Source organism: Pseudorasbora parva, chromosome 1 (genome assembly GCF_024679245.1).
Source record: "Pseudorasbora parva isolate DD20220531a chromosome 1, ASM2467924v1, whole genome shotgun sequence".
In the NCBI taxonomy this organism is placed as follows: Eukaryota; Metazoa; Chordata; class Actinopteri; order Cypriniformes; family Gobionidae; genus Pseudorasbora; species Pseudorasbora parva.
Genome location: NC_090172.1, coordinates 23,256,649 through 23,269,742, shown reverse-complemented (window position 1 = coordinate 23,269,742; position 13,094 = coordinate 23,256,649). Strand labels below are relative to the sequence as shown.

Below are 13,094 nucleotides of genomic sequence, written 5' to 3'. Positions count from 1 at the left end.
GTGTTGCTCAGGAGCTAATTACTCTCCTCCATCCCCAGCTCCTCCTGTCATCCAGTCAGGATTTGGCCTTCTGATGTTCCTTTATAAATCAGACTTATTTCTCAAATTATTTTGTCGTTACATTAAATTATTGTCATTAGGTATACATCGCAATACCTTATATTGGTTCTGTTCTGTTTACCCTAAGGGAAGTTATTGCTGCTCTCCTTGAGCTTATCCATGCTAGACTGCATGGATGCGCTGGAAGTTGTTGCCCAGAACAGAACCATAGCAATCCAAACAGTATGCTAATAGTAAATCAATCATATTTGACGATAGTGGTCCTGACAGAACTGAAGTGAAGAAGGCTTAGGAGAATGTCAAGTGAGCACCAGGATCGTCTCTTGAGGAGTCATGGAAATGTGTTACCACCAGAGCTTGTTCAATGTTGGCAGCAGGTGGGTTTGAGCATCGGCACACATCAAGGCAAAGATTTTTGGACAACGGCCTGTTGTCAAGAAGGGCAACAAAAAAAGCCACTTCTCTCCACGAAAAACTGAAATTCTGCAGAAGGTACAATGATCGGACAGCAGAAGACTGCAAAGTATTTTCTTTGATGAAGTCCCCATCCTACTGTTTGGGATACCTAGAAAATCAGTTGTCTTAAGAAGAAAAGGTGTGTTGTGCCAACAGTGAATCATTCTCATCCATGTGTGGGGTTGCTTTTCATCCAAGGGAGTGGATGAAACAATTCTCACAATTCTGCGCCAAAACAACAGCATGATTCATGGCCCATGAATAAAGAATTATAAATTCCTGCAAAAGCAACTTCTCCCAACCACCGAGGAGCAATTTGGTGATGGTCTGTGCATATTGCAGCATGATGGAGCAACGCATCACAAGTCAAGGCAAGAGTGATAATGAAGTGGCTTGGAGATCATTGCATTGACATTTTGGATCCTTGGCCAGGCAACTCCCGGATCTTATTCCCTTAGAGCACCTTGAGGTCAGTCCTCAAGGCCGAGTGGACAAGCATGAAGTTCACAAATTGTGATAATCTCTGAACAATAATAAGGCAAGAATGGATCATTAAATATTTATAAAATCATTGTTTTCTAGTAGAAACATTAAAAAATACTGTACCAATACTGAAGTGCAAAACTTTTCTAATACCTTTGGCCACTGCTGTACAAGATAATTGTATGAGGTTTTAGATGGGAATAGTGTTTTGGTTTTGTTTAATGTTCTTATTTTGTTATGTTCAATGTTTCCTGTTGTCATTTGATTCTATTGTGCCCGCCTGTGATCCTGCTATGTGCTACCTTGTCATGTGTTCTATGTTGTCATGTTCTGATTGATCGTTTGATCATTGTTCACAGGTGCCCATTGTCTTATCATCAGTAGTCTGTGTATTTAAACCCTCATTGTTTGCAATGCGTCTTTGTCTAGCTTTGTAAATATAACCTGCTGTTGATGAGTGGTCAATGTTATGGTCAAGTCTGTTCTGGTCATCCTTTTGTATCTGTCCATGTTTATCATTAAACTGCACTTGGGTTCATCTTTAAGCTTGCCTCCATATTTAAGCTTGCCTCCAGTGGATTCCCTCTGTTACGTTGAAACTGAACATGTATAGACATGGACAAGAAAGCAGATTCTGTTTCACTTGCAGGAATGCTGATAATGTTTATTGTACACACATATATCTGACAGCAGCTATCAGGAATTAAAGCTTTTGGCCAGTGCTAGAGATTTTTGGGTTAAAATAACCTGTGTATGGTCTTCTTCAAACATATCTAAGGCCTTTTATGTTTTACACTGTTTTATGGTATGCTGAAAGCTGTATGTTATATACTAGCTTTATAGTCACAGTTAAAAGGGTCACATTGCCAAATCATTAAAATGCATTCCGTGTACACTCCTTTTACCGTCTCATCACCATGAAATCAAAATAGATGATATTGTAAACGGATGATATTGCACCTTTGATATCGTACTATAAGCTATACACACTCTGTAGGCCTACACTAAAATGGTTTAACAATGTGTTGTAAAAGTAAAAAAACAAACAAAAAACAAAAAAACATTTAAAGTCTCTTCATTTTGCAGGTCTCTCTCTCCAAAGCTATAAAGCGTCTTCCAGGCTGTTTAAATTGTGTGAGAGCGCTGTGTGCTTTGTTTGGTATTGAGGTCACTGAAAGAGTAAAACGGCCCTTAAAATCTCTTTCAGGATAAACCCCTTGTCAGTATAGTAAAACAGTATCAAAGAGTAACCAAACAACTTCACTAGTAAAATGAAAGAAAATTATTTTATATATTCGTTTAAAATGTTGTGAATAGTTGCTTGGTTGTGAAAGGATGAATAGAGTTGCAGAACACTTTTTCATTACCTGTGTACAAAATAAATCCATCCATCCATTTTCCAACCCCCTTATCCTGTTGTTGTGTTTTTTGTGTGTTCATGTTTTTCTATCCCATTCACTTGAATGCACACTCACTCATATATATAGAAAGTTTTCTGTGATGGGTAGGTTTAGGGGTAGGTTTAGTGTAAGGCTACAGTTTGTATAGTATAAAAAGCATTACGTCAATGCACTGTTAAAAAAATTGTGTGTGTGTGTGTGGGGGGGGGGGGTCGGTTTAACTTAAAAAAGTCAGTAAACTGGTTGCCTTAAAATTGTGAGTTTATTGAAATTAAAAATTTGAGTTGATACAATTTGTTTAATAAATAGAAACTCAAAATATTATTGTATCTGAACCACATCAAAAATGTGATAAATCATGAAAATAGCACTATTTGGCATTGGCATTGTCTATTCTCATCAAGCTGTAGAAAGGGTCCAAATTATGTTATTTATTGGGTGTCAAAATGTAGGCTAATGAATATTATTATAATATTAGGGAGAATCTGAGTTGCATAAATGGTAACTGAGTTGTCAGCAGAATGAGGGAGTTAATTCAAATAAATATAACAACAATAAAATATTATTATTTTAAATAATAATTTAGCAGTATAATTCGTTTAATTGTTTTGTTAGTAGGCCTATGTTAATTTTATGTTATAAAACAGGTTTACATTTTTTTCTCTCTCTCTGAATTGTTTACATAATGTCATATGGTGTAACGTATTCATGGAAGGTGTCTGAGAAAGTGAAGGCGGGGTCTGCGGTTGTGTGGACGGCAGCACTGAAAGATCAACAGCATTACTTCACATCACAACTCACGAGCAGCAAGGCTTGACGAAATACAGTCCTGAATGTAAGCTACTTTAAGTATCCATTTTCTTTTGTTACTTTTGACATCTCAAAGCTTTACACAGTTTTGTGTTGAATTCAATATAAACCATGTGCTTTATAGAGTACAGCACTGTGGCATTATGGCAGCACAAATGTTGTTCTTTTACCTCGAGGTGAAGATACATTCATTTGGATAGATAAATCTATATTGTGAAGGAAAGTGGGAATTCGTCATTAGAAAGAAAAAACAAACAAACATGGAGACATTTACAATTCAAGATATGCTCATCAATTCCACTGATATTTATAAAATATTATGTGGATTGGGAATCGGGAATTTGTCGGAGTGCAAACATGACAGCGACAGCACGTTCGAACCAAAAGGTAAACCAAATACTTTTATATTTAGCCTACATTTGGTAACACTTTATTTTACAGTGTCCTTGTATGTTACATGTAATTATCATAGTAATAACAATAAAATATGCTTAATTGCATGCAACCAATCCTACCCTAACCCTACCTACTGATAAGCTACTTAAATTGCCTACACTGTAACAATAACACCTTAAAATAAAGTCTAACCTTACATTTTGATATATATTGCAGGCCTAGCCTACATATTATTTACATTTGTTTATATTTTAATTATATTAGGCTACCTTCACCTTTATATAAGCTGTGTACTGGAAAATTTGTGAACGACTCAAGACAAGTTTCGTCTTGTAAATCTGCCTATAGTAAATGGTCAAAAGCTTGTTAAAACTTGTCAAATATGATTTTTCTTTTTCTCGTGTGTTTGTCAGATATGAACCAGACTGTGCGGATCGTGCTGTATGTGTTCATCTTCCTCCTGAGCTTCATAGGGAACAGCCTCATCATCACCGTCCTGGTGCGGAACCGGCGCATGCGGACGGTCACGAACCTGTTCCTGCTGTCTCTAGCCGTCAGTGATCTGATGCTGTGTGTCTTCTGCATGCCCTTCACACTCATCCCCAACCTCATGAAGGACTTCATCTTCGGCAGCGGTATTTGTAAAGTGGCCACGTACTTCATGGGTGAGTCATTTTGATATTTGTAGTTCACACTTCACATAGGCTAGTAGAATAGCCTTTCATGTAACGACATGTAAACTATTAAACAGTTTATTAAACAAGTAAACAGTTAGGCTTATCTTAAGTGAAAATTGTCAGTAACTTCTGTCAAAACACCAGTAAATACAGTTGGTCTGATTTTAAATGAATATGGAATATTTCTCAAATAGTAAAGCCTATAATTTTTCAGAATATTTTTGTTTCATTAGAATGACAGTGGGGTCTAATAACAGTTGATAAAGGTTGTATCTCTTTCTAGATATAGCTAAATAAAATAGTTAAAGGGATTAATAGTTAAACAACAATCCAAGATGTAGGTGTGTATATTTCTTCAGTAGAACACAAATAAAGTTTTTAACTCCAACTGTTGAAACAAGAAACAAACACACCTACATCTTGGATGCCCTGGGGGTAAACAGACAAACATGTGAATGTGTGAAAAAAATCAGTAGTAGTGACTGTTATTTTGTGTAAATGAGAATCATGGTACACTTCTGAATGAGAATATCTAAAATAGATAATACTCTCTGATCTTACAAGCATCTTTGTGCCTAAAAAAGGACATGATCTGATACCATTATACGTGAGAGAGGCTGACTAGACCTAACAAGCACTTTTGCATTTAAAAGACGTCTAATAGCAGTTCAAACACAGCCCTGACATCTAGGCTAAAACAAAGCTAAATTTGGGCTGTCAATGAAAATGTTATATACGTCTAACCCTACCCCAAGAATAGACTAGTCATCTAGAACATGAACATGTCAAAGAAATGAAAGTAAACACCTTGTAATCACTGTTGACTTTGCTTACATGATGGAATATCGTACATCTCACAGGTTATTTTGGCAAAAACGACATGTAAACAAAGTCAAGGTTATTTTGGCTAGAACTGGGTTACTCAGATATCATATCGGGTCTATATATTTAACCAAAAAGTTGAAGTGATGCATGTATTGCATTTTTTTTTTTAAATGCTTTTCTTAGTATTTTTTTCATAGTATTTTTATAGTAAATATCTCAAATCTAGAATGACAAAATAATTTTTTTTACTGTTATGTCATTTTACTTATCTAAAAAAAAAATCATCTTGATTTAAGAACGTTTTGATTTGGACTGGAAACAAGATAAAAATACAAGTATGAAAATATTTTTTGCAGTGTATTACTTTGTCACATAAAAGGAAATGCTTAAAAGGTTTTGTTCACTCGAAAATGAAAATTACCCCATGATTCACTGACCATCAAGTCATCCTAGGTGTATATGTCATTCGTCTTTTAGAAGAATAAAATCAGAGTTATATTAAACATGTCCTGGCTCCATTCCAAGCTTTATAATGGCAGTGACTGTTGGGTCATTTTTGAAGTCTATATCCATTATAACTGCTCGACACAGCTTCGGGGGGTTAATAAAGGCCTTCTGAAGCGAATCGATGCGTTTCTATAAGAAAAATATCCATATTAAAAACTTTATAAAGTAAATTATCTGGCTTCCGGCCAAACGCCTTCCGTATTCAACTTACGGAAAAAGTGAGCTACGTCTGACGACATTACACACCAGTTACGCTCGGCAGAGGTGGAATAAGCATTTTGAACTGCTTGAGGCTCTTACTTTTTCTGTAAGTTTGAATACGGAAGGCGATTTGCTTGATCATTTACTGTATGCAGTTATGATGGATATTGATGCACTTCTATGGATTTAATAAATGACAGAAAAAGTCACTGCAATTAACAGCTTGGAAGAGCTAGGACATTTTTAATGTAACTCTAATTGTGTTTGTCTGAAAGAAGAATGTCATATACACATAGGATGACTTTGGGTGAGAAAATTATTGGCTAATTTTCTTTTTTGGGGGCACAATATCTTTAATGTTCCAGCTGATTTTTTTTCTCACATTTGGTTTGTATAAAAAGATTTAGAGATTCATTATTATTCAGTAAGGGACTAAAAGCACAGAACATGCACACAGTGAAGCTGGCACTAATAATAAAATGCATTTGTAAGCCTAAATTGAGGCGGTTTTTTGTCCACCCTTGAGATATAGTTTATTGCATCCATTTTGAATGAATATTTATGACTTGTTGAATTGTGTACAACAATTCTGAAAACTATTTATAGCCAGTTGGTTGCACACTTCCAGATGTTGCTAATGTGCCATGTAAACAGTTTAGTAATGAGACAATGCCACTGTCTCTGTATTTGATGCATCAGCTTGTTTTATGTGTTTGTTGCGGGCTATTCTGTAATACTTGTTCATGATAAAGCTGACTTCATTTACATGCTGTGTTGTTATTACCGTGTGGGTATGCTAACATTGCTGTCTAATTAACTGCTGCTCCACCAGTTGTAAAGGGTGCAGTGTTAAGCCATTAAGTTTATTAACAGTTCATGCCTTTGTTATCAGGAGTTAGTTTGTTATGAAGTTTTCCTGTCTGTTTCCATTTTGGTGTTTACTGCTGTTTATAGAAGCATATATATCAGCCTTCTGAGAATGAGTACGTTAACAAGCCCAGATTTATTTCTGTATGTGCAACTGAGTTCTGTGTGTCCAAACACACAGGTATTTCGGTGAGCGTATCCACATTTAACCTTGTGGCCATCTCTCTGGAGCGGTATAGTGCCATCTGCAACCCCTTTAAGTCCCGTACCTGGCAGACGAAGTCCCACGCTGCAAAAGTCATCACAGCCACTTGGGTCGTGTCTTTTCTGCTCATGCTGCCGTATCCGATAGGCAGCACCCTGGTGCCTTTCATGCGCAGTAACAACAGCACAGGCAACATGTGCCGCTTGGTTTGGCCCAGTGATGTCATGCAGACCTGGTAAGATTTATCAGGACTGTGTGTGTTTTTCTTTTTGATGATAAGATGTTGAAGGGATAGGGACCAAAAATGTTGTCATCATTTACCGTCATGTTGTTCCTAACCTGTGTATGCTGTTATGTTTTCGGCAGCAGTTATTTACAATGTGTTAATAAAAACTTGGTGTTATTTATATTGAGTGTAAATAGTGGTAGATACTGTTTGCACTAAGTATAAGTGCAAATAGGGATAGATCCTATTCACACAAAGTGTAAATAGAAGTAATATACTGTAATGTTTGTAATAGAGGTAAACCATCTGAGCATTGGTGGGCGGAGTCTATGAAAAATGCCTTTGCTAACAGATTATTTGCACTTAGTGTAAATAGACTGTCTTTTCTGTGGAATACAATAAGTGTACTTAAGTACAGTGATGTCACGCAGACCTATCATGCAAATCAGGGCAAAAGTCAGTCAATGGTGGATGGAAAAGAGCTGCAAGGTTCTTCAAAAATTATACCTGACCAAAGCCAAATAAATAATGGTTTCCGGTTGTAAATGACATAAGGGTGAGTAAACTATTTTAATTTTGGGGTAAATTATCATGTAAATGTAAACCTAGAAAGCTGCCTGGCATTTGCAGTCTTAAGGTTACTTTTAAGCTAAAAATACTGTGAAAATACACACAAATATTAGGTCTTACTATCAACCCAACATGACATCATGACTTTTGCAATCTCTCTCTCTCTCTCTCTCTCTCTCTCTCTCTCTCTCTCTCTCTCTCTCTCTCTCTCTCTCTCTCTCTCTCTCTCTCTCTCTCTCTCTCTCTCTCTCTCTCTCTCTCTCTCTAAGGTATGTTTTCCTGTTGCTGATACTATTTCTCATGCCTGGGATCATAATGATGACAGCTTATGGCCTCACCTCACTTGAACTCTACAGGGGAATCAGATTTGAAATGGCTAATAGGAAGTCAAACAAAGGTATGGGAAAAATTTGTAGTTTACATGACCTTAATATTTCAATTGTGTTTAAAAGAATTTTAAATTGAGCTGTTTAGTCTTAAATTCAATTGGTATGACAAACCAGAAGGCTAATGTACCCTTCTGGAATCAGAAATATCGTAAATTAAAGCACATAAATGACCACGTGAAGTTGTATTTACAAGAGGGAAATTTGTAATTGTAGGTGATACAGAGTTGTGTCATAGGAAGGGGCATGTTGATGTAACGCTGTTGGGAATGTTTTCATCATTTTGAATGATGTATTTTTTGGGTTTATTCACAATTATACACTGATCAGGCAGGATATTATGACCTAATATTGTGTTGGCCCCCCTTTTGCTGCCCAAACAGCCCTGACCCGTTGAGGCATGGACTTTACTGTGCTGTGGTATTTGGCACCAAGATGTTAGTAACAGATCCTTTAAGTCCTGTAAGTTTCAAGGTGGGGCCTCCATGAATCAGTCAGGTTTGTTCAGCACATCCCACAGACACTCGTTTGGATTGAGATCTGGGGAATTTGGAGGCCAAGTCAACACCTCCAACTCGTTGTGCTCCTCAAACCATTCCTGAACAAATTTAGCTTTGTGGCAGGGCACATTATCCTGCTGAAAGAGGCCACAGCCAGGGAATACCATTTCCATGAGAGGGTGTATATGGTCTGCAACAATGCTTAGGTAGGTGGTACGTGTCAGTCACATTCACATGACGGCAGGACCCAAGGTTTCCCAGCAGAACATTGCCCACGCTGCCTCCACCAGCTTGCCTTTTTCCCATAGTGCATCCTGGTGCCATGTGTTCTCCAGGTAAGGGACACACATGCATTGACTGGTCTGCAGACGCAACAAACTACGATGCACTGTGAATACTGACACTTTGCTATCAGAACCAGCATTATCTTTTTGAGCAATTTGAGCCACAGTTGCTTGTCTGTTTTTTCGGACCACACAGGCCAGCTTTCGCTCCCCACTTGCATCAGTGAGTCTTGACCGCCCATGACCCTGTCACCCTCACCGGTGATAGATTTTGATAGATACTGACCACTGCAGACTGGGAACACCCCACAAGAGCTGCAGTTTTGGAGCTCCACTGACCCAGTCGTCTAGCAATCACAATTTGGCACTTGTCAAACTCGCTCAAATCTTTACACTTGCCCATTTTTCCTGTTTCTAACACGTCAACTTTGAGGACAAAATATCCACTTGCTGCCTAATATTACCCACCCACTAACAGGTGCTGTGATAAAGAGATAATCAGTGTTATTTACTTCACCTGTCATAATGTTATGCCTGATCAGTATATATTATATAGGAAAATAAGTATTTGAACACCCTGCTATTTTGCAAGGTCTCCCACTTGGAAATCATGGATGGTTCTGAAATTGTCATCTTAGGTGCATGTCCACTGTGAGAGACATAATCAAAAAACAAAAAATCCAGAAATCCCAATATATGATTTTTTAACTATTTCTTTGTATGATACAGCTGCAAATAAGTATCAGCTAGAATTCTGAAACTCAAAGACCTGTTAGTCTTCCTTTAAAATGTCCACCTCCACTAAATTTATTATCCTAAATTAGATGCACTTGTTTGAGGTCATTAGCTGCAAAAAGACACCTGTCCACCCCATACAATCAGTAAGAATCCAACTTCTAACATGGCCAAGACCAAAGAGCTGTCCAAAGACACTAGAGACAAAACTACACCTCCACAAGGCTGGAAAGGGCTACAGGGAAATTGCCAAGCAGCTTGGGTAAAAAAGGTCCACTGTTGGAGCAATCATTAGAAAATGGAAGAAGCTAAACATGACTGTCAATCTCACTCGGACTGGGGCTCCATGCAAGATCTCACCTTGTGGGGTCTCAATGATCCTAAGAAAGGTGAGAAATCAGCCCAGAACTACACGGGAGGAGCTGGTCAATGACCTGAAAAGAGCTGGGACCACCGTTTTGCAAGGTTACTGCTGGTTACACTAAGACGTCATGGTTTGAAATCATGCATGGCACGGAAGGTTCCTCTGCTTAAACCATCACATGTCTAGGCCCGTCTTAAGTTTGCCAATGACCATTTGGATGATTCAGAGGAGTCATGGGAGAAAGTAATGTGGTCAGATGAGACCAAAATATAACTTTTTGGTCATAATTCCACTAAACGTTTTAAAGGAAGAAGAATGATGAGTACCATCCCAAGAACACTGTCCCTACTGTGAAGCATGGGGGTGGAAGCATCATGCTTTGGGAGTGTTTTTCTGCACGTGCGACAGGGCGACTGCACTGTATTAAGGAGAGGATGACGGGCCATGTATTGCAACCTTTTGGCGAACAACTAGAAATTTTACAAGGGTCGAGGCTGGGTCTTCCAACATGACAATGACCCGAAGCACAGCCAGGATAACCAAGGAGTGGCTCTGTAAAAAGCATATCAAGGTTCTGGCGTGGCCTAGCTAGTCTCCAGACCTAAACCCAATAGAGAATCTTTGGAGGGAGCTCAAACTCTGTGTTTATCAGCGACAGGCCAGAAACCTGACTGATCTAGAGAAGATCTGTGTGGAAGAGTGGGCCAAAATCCCTCCTGCAGTGTGGGCAAACCTGGTGAAAAACTACAAGAAACGTTTGACCTCTGTAATTGCAAACAAAGGCTACTGTACCAAATAATAACATTGATTTTCTCAGGTGTTCAAATACTTATTTGCAGCTGTATCAAATAAATAAATAGATAAAAAATAATACATTGTGATTTCTGGATTTTTTTTTTTTTTTTTAGATTATGTTTCTTACAGTGGACAATTTCAGAAGACCCCTCCATGATTTATAAGTGGGAGAACTTGCAAAATAGCAGGGTGTTCAAATACTTATTTTCCTATATATATATATATATATATATATATATACTTTTTTTGTGTGTGTGTGTGTGTGTGTGTGTAGGCTACATGCATGAATGTTAATAACGACTGTCCAACTCTAAGGTATTAGTTTCCCAGGTGCATTGAAGGCAGTGTAATTCCCCATGGGTTCCCTCTGGATTTTTTTAAATAATTAAAATAAATACATTAATAAAAATAAAGAATATAAACCTGTGAGTAACATTACTTTGAAAGACACATTTTATTCTGCAACATAAATTATATAAATAAAATATATGTTAAAAAAACAGTTATATATAAATATAAATACATAAAAAATGAGTTCAACGGTTGTCTCTTTATCAGCTTGTCAGCAACTATATTTAGGAACAGCTGCTTCAAATTTCGTTTGAGGTATGACTGTGTGTGATGTAGAAAAAACTTTAATGTTAACCTTGTAAATGTAAAAGACCTCCATAAATTCAAACCCGTTGTTTCAAAAGCCCAAAGTAAATTCCAGAGGGAATCCATGGCTCAGAAACACTAATTGTATGCTGCTAGACCGTATGCGACCACCTGACTGGAAGAGACATTACCGTAATTATGAGAGGACAACATGTAACGTTGTGTTTCTATGGCTATGCTATCAATGGCAAAATTAATCTGCAGAGGTCAGGTGTTACAGAGGTCAAATGTGGTACAATTTTGAGCTTTCAGAACTTTTTTATTAAAAAAAGTTTACAAATTACAAGTTTTATGAAGGCATTTTACAAGTCAGAACCTTGTAATTACATGATCTTAATGCACCTTTACAAAAAAAAAAAAAAAATATATATATATATATATATATATATATATATATATATATATATATATATATATATATATATATATATATATATATATATATATATATATAGTATGAATATGGGTAGTAATGAAAATGAGTAACCTACAAACATAATTTGCATTGCAACAAAGTGTATGAGACAAAATGAGAATGAACAATATCTTTCCACTAAAACCACTTTCTTTAGTAAAATGGGTCGTTATGAATATAAATAATTTTTTTATAATTATTGAATATCCCCACTATGTTTTCTTTTGTGATCTATTGGCAGTCATTTGTTTTGTCTGGATATATTCATACGTTCATTATTCATTTATTTTAGCATGTTGAATAAGTTGAATGTTGGGTAATGGCTGCTTTGTGACCAACATGAAACTTCTATGTGACTGCCACTAAATGCAAACTGCGAAAATGATATGCTTAAGTTGGAGATGGTGGAAAAGCTTCTTTAGGATTACAAACAGAACTGCTCTATATTGAATTGCATAATAACAGTTTCATCCTCACTTTGCTCACTAGAGAAAGAATATGGCACGTCCAGTCTGAAAAATGGTGACAGCGACGGCTGCTACCTCCAGCCGTCCAAGAGGAAGCGCGACGAACCCGTGGCACTCAGCTTAAGCAACCCAAAATCCAAACTGAGAAGGGTTTGCAGCAACAGCCCCACAGCAAACCTCATGGCCAAGAAACGGGTCATACGCATGCTGCTGGTGATCGTGGGGCTGTTCTTCCTCTGCTGGACGCCGATCTTCGTCGTTAACGCCTGGCGAGCCTTCGACAGACGTTCAGCCGATCGTCTCCTCTCGGGAGCGCCGATATCCTTCATCCACTTGCTGTCCTACACCTCCGCCTGTGTCAATCCTATAGTCTACTGTTTTATGAACAAACGCTTCAGACAGGGCATTCTGGTGACATTCAACTGCTGTAGGGAGGATTTTGATGAAGTGAGCAGGAGCAGCAGCCGACGTAGCGCCAGAGGAGCTAGAGGGCTGGGAACGCTGTTTGGAGGAACCGGACAGGCCAACGGTAACACGCAAGGAACGCTTACGAGGCTGACTGACACCAGTATTCGTGGCTCAGCACAAGCATAACTGACACTCATCCAACCCTGAAAATGTCAGCGTAAGAACCCATTTTGGTTTAACAAGATGTTTATCTTTAGTAAAGTCAAGGACCGGATATTTGCACAGATATTTTGGAGGGCAGGTGCTCAAGTAAAAAAAAAAGGCAACTCTCTTCTAATTATTTATAGAAAGTTAAGTTACATATTATTGATCATCTTTTAATTGCACTATTTAAAACTAC

The 13,094-nt window shown here is 37.7% G+C and overlaps 1 protein-coding gene across 1 annotated transcript; it reads left to right on the top strand.

The window, feature by feature from the left end:
- The first annotated feature begins 3,201 nt into the window (after positions 1-3,201).
- Positions 3,202-12,974, top strand: cckar (cholecystokinin A receptor). The gene is made up of 5 exons (XM_067449535.1): positions 3,202-3,596; positions 4,019-4,270; positions 6,864-7,122; positions 7,953-8,080; positions 12,309-12,974. The coding sequence occupies exons 1-5, from the start codon at positions 3,470-3,472 to the stop codon at positions 12,878-12,880; spliced, it is 1,338 nt and encodes a 445-aa protein (XP_067305636.1). The 5' UTR covers positions 3,202-3,469; the 3' UTR covers positions 12,881-12,974.
- The last annotated feature ends 120 nt before the right edge of the window (positions 12,975-13,094 follow it).

Excerpts from the sequence above, each read along its gene's own strand:
- cckar (XM_067449535.1), top strand. The coding sequence starts at position 3,470 with ATGGAGACATTTACAATTCAAGATATGCTCATCAATTCCACTGATATT. Across the intron at positions 4,271-6,863 it reads AGTGGCCACGTACTTCATGG|GTATTTCGGTGAGCGTATCC; the intron begins GTGAGTCATTTT and ends CCAAACACACAG. Across the intron at positions 8,081-12,308 it reads TAATAGGAAGTCAAACAAAG|AGAAAGAATATGGCACGTCC; the intron begins GTATGGGAAAAA and ends TTTGCTCACTAG.